General features: G+C 61.4%; 1 protein-coding gene across 1 annotated transcript in view; it reads right to left on the bottom strand.

The window, feature by feature from the left end:
- The window catches only part of LOC115949259 (IQ motif and SEC7 domain-containing protein 2-like), a gene marked incomplete at both ends in the record, with an annotated part of 7,619 nt that overhangs the window by 168 nt on the left and 4,542 nt on the right, over window positions 1-2,909 (bottom strand). Inside the window, 3 exons of the mRNA XM_031065787.1 lie at window positions 1,089-1,228; window positions 1,801-1,967; window positions 2,607-2,729. Coding sequence (XP_030921647.1) covers window positions 1,089-1,228; window positions 1,801-1,967; window positions 2,607-2,729 — 430 coding nt within the window. The remainder of the gene's footprint in view (window positions 1-1,088; window positions 1,229-1,800; window positions 1,968-2,606; window positions 2,730-2,909) is intronic.

Raw genomic sequence — 2,909 nt, 5'->3', positions numbered from 1 at the left:
GGACCCCCCGGACCTGCCCTGGGGTGGGGATGGTGGCCTTGGACCTTCACTGGGGTCACACAGAGCGTGGCAACATTGGGTCACCCTGAATGTCACATGTGGGTCACTGCAAGGGTCACTTCAAGAGTGACCCCAAATGTCCCACATGGGTCACTTTGAGTGTCCCCCACAGGTCACCCCAAATGTCCCACGTGGGTCACTTCAAGGGTCACTATCAATGTCCCACGTGGGTCACTTTGAGTGTCCCTCACAGGTCACCCCAAATGTCCCATGTGGGTCACTTTGAGTGTTCCCAGAGGTCACCCCAAATATCCCACATGGGTCACTTCATGGGTCACCACAAATGTCCCATGTGACATCTTGACTTCAAGGGTCACCCCAAATGTCCCATGTGGGTCACTTTGAGTGTCCCTCACAGGTCACTCCAAATGTCCCATGTGGGTCACCTCAAGGGTCACCCTGAATGTCCCGCATGGGTCACTTTGAGTGTTCCCAGAAGTCACCCCAAATGTCCCATGTGACATCTTGACCTCAAGGGTCACCCCAAATGACCCACGTGTCAGCCTGAATGTCCCATGTGGGTCACCTCAGGGGTCACCCCAAATGTCCCATGTGGGTCACTTCATGGGTCACCCCAGATGTCCCACATGGGTCACCCTGAATGTCCCGTGTGGGTCACTCTGAGTGTCCCTCACAGGTCACCCCGAATGTCCCACATGGGTCACCTCAAGGGTCACCCCAAATGTCACACGTGAGTCACTTTGAGTGTCCCCCATAGGTCACCTGGAATGTGTCCCTTGGGCCACCTGGAACCTGTCTCATGGGGTCACCCAGAACCTGCCCCATGGGTCACCTAGAACGTGCCCCATAGGGCCACCTGCCACGTCCTTCCCACAAGATCTCCTGGGATGTTGGAACCCCCATCTCCCATGGGTGGCCTAGAACACCCTCCCCACCACAGCGTCACCTGGAATGTCTCCTTTGGGTGGCCTAGAATCTGTCCCATGGGGTCACCTGGCTCCTCCCCCCATGGGTCACTTGGCCCTGCCCCCCGGGGTCACCTGGCCCCGCCCCCCGAGCAGACCCACCGGTTTCTTGCCGACGATCATGCGCTCCACAGCCTGCACCTGGGACACGTGGTCGTCGTTGGTGCGCAGCTCGCGGCTCTGGATGCGCTGGTAGATGCCCACCAGCATGTCCCGGGGGATGTCCTCGCCATTGTCCACCCCTGCGTGACACCCAGACCCACGCTAGAACCACTCCAGAACCCACAACACCCTCAACCCCTGAGACCCTGCAGCAGCTGGCGCTGCTCTAGAACCCACCAAGTCCAACTCCAGCACGCAATACTAATGGGTGTGTCTAGAACCTGCAACATCCAGCCCAGCTCCAGGACCCACCCATACATCTTCTAGAAACCCCAATACCCGCTCTGGAACCCTTGCCACTGTGGCCTGCTCCAGAACCTGCAACACCGGGACCCGCTCTAGAACCTGTGACATCTGCCCCGTTCTAGAACCCACGATGCCTGGTCCCACCCTTGCACCAGTGTCATCCTGGACCCGCCCCAGAACCTGGGCCCACTCTAGAACCTGCAAAGACCTGGCTCAATCTAGAACCCGCTCCACCCTAGAACCCATATCACCTGACCCTGCTCCAGAACCTGCAACTCCTGGGGCAGCTCTAGAACACACAGCGCCCTGCCCCTGCTCTAGAACCCACCACATCCCAGCCCTGCTCCAGAACCCGTGTCCCAAGCAGGAGAACACCAGGAGGTGTGAGGGGCCGGCAGGGCCTCACCTCGCAGGTTCTTGATGAAGTCCTCGAGCTTCATCTTGCGCTCGGCCTTGACGCTGGGGCTGTACATGTCGGTGTTGAGGAGGATGATGGCGAAGGCCAGGATGAAGATGGTGTCCGGGTTGCGGAACTGGCGCAGCAGGGCCGCGTTACACACGCAGTAGCGCTGGCTGCGGGGCGGACAACCCCCACGGCCCATGGGGTCACGGTGCCCCTCTGCACCCCACGGCCACCCCTGAGTGTGGGGCAGCACCCCCATGGCTGCAGGGTCACCTAGAACGTGGGCCAGCACCCCCATGGCCCCTCTCAGCCCATAGGGCCACCTAGAACATGGGCCACCACCCCTATGGCTCCTCCTTGATCCACAGGGTCACCTAGAACGTGGGCCACCACACCCTTGTGTCCCCCTTAGCCCATAGGGTCACCTAGAACAGCCCCTGGTCCCACAGGTGCCACCTCCCCCTTGTGTCCCCTCTAAACCCATAGGGTCACCTAGAGCAGGGGCCACCACCCCTATGGCCCCTCCTCGATCCACAGGGTCACCTAGAACATCACCCTGTGGTCCAGGGGCCACCACCCAGTGTCCTGCCAGTCTGTAGGGTCACCTAGAACAGCCCCTGGTGCCACAGGTGCCACCACCCCCTTGTGTTCCCCCTCAATCCATAGAATGACCTAGAACGTCACCCCATGGTGACCACTGTGCTGCTGGTGGCAGGGACAATGCAGTGGGGACACAGGGACGTGGGGACGCGGGGACACGGGGACATCATGGGGGCAAGGGGACGTGGGGACAGGGACCCACCCCTCACCTGAAGGCCTCGATCAAGCGCTCGACCTTCTGCGCCTCCCCCTGCACCCGGATGTGGGACTGGAACTTCCGCAGGGCCTCGTCCAGCTCCATCCCGGAGAAATCCATCTCGTCCACCACGCAGCTGCCGGGACCCCGCCACGGGGATGGGTCTGGGGGCTGCCCCTGTCCCCAGGGTGTCCCCTCTATGCCCTGTGTGTCCCCCCTGTCCCCGGGGTGTCCCCTCTGTCCCTGGTGTGTCCCCCTGTCCTCAGTGTGTCCCCCCATCCCTGATGTGTCCCCCTGTCCTCAGTGTGTCCCCCCA

This window comes from Geospiza fortis, unplaced genomic scaffold, assembly GCF_000277835.1.
Source record: "Geospiza fortis unplaced genomic scaffold, GeoFor_1.0 scaffold2307, whole genome shotgun sequence".
Classification (NCBI taxonomy): domain Eukaryota; kingdom Metazoa; phylum Chordata; class Aves; order Passeriformes; family Thraupidae; genus Geospiza; species Geospiza fortis.
The sequence above is the reverse complement of the archived record's forward strand: the minus strand, read 5'-3'. Positions and strand labels throughout refer to the sequence as shown.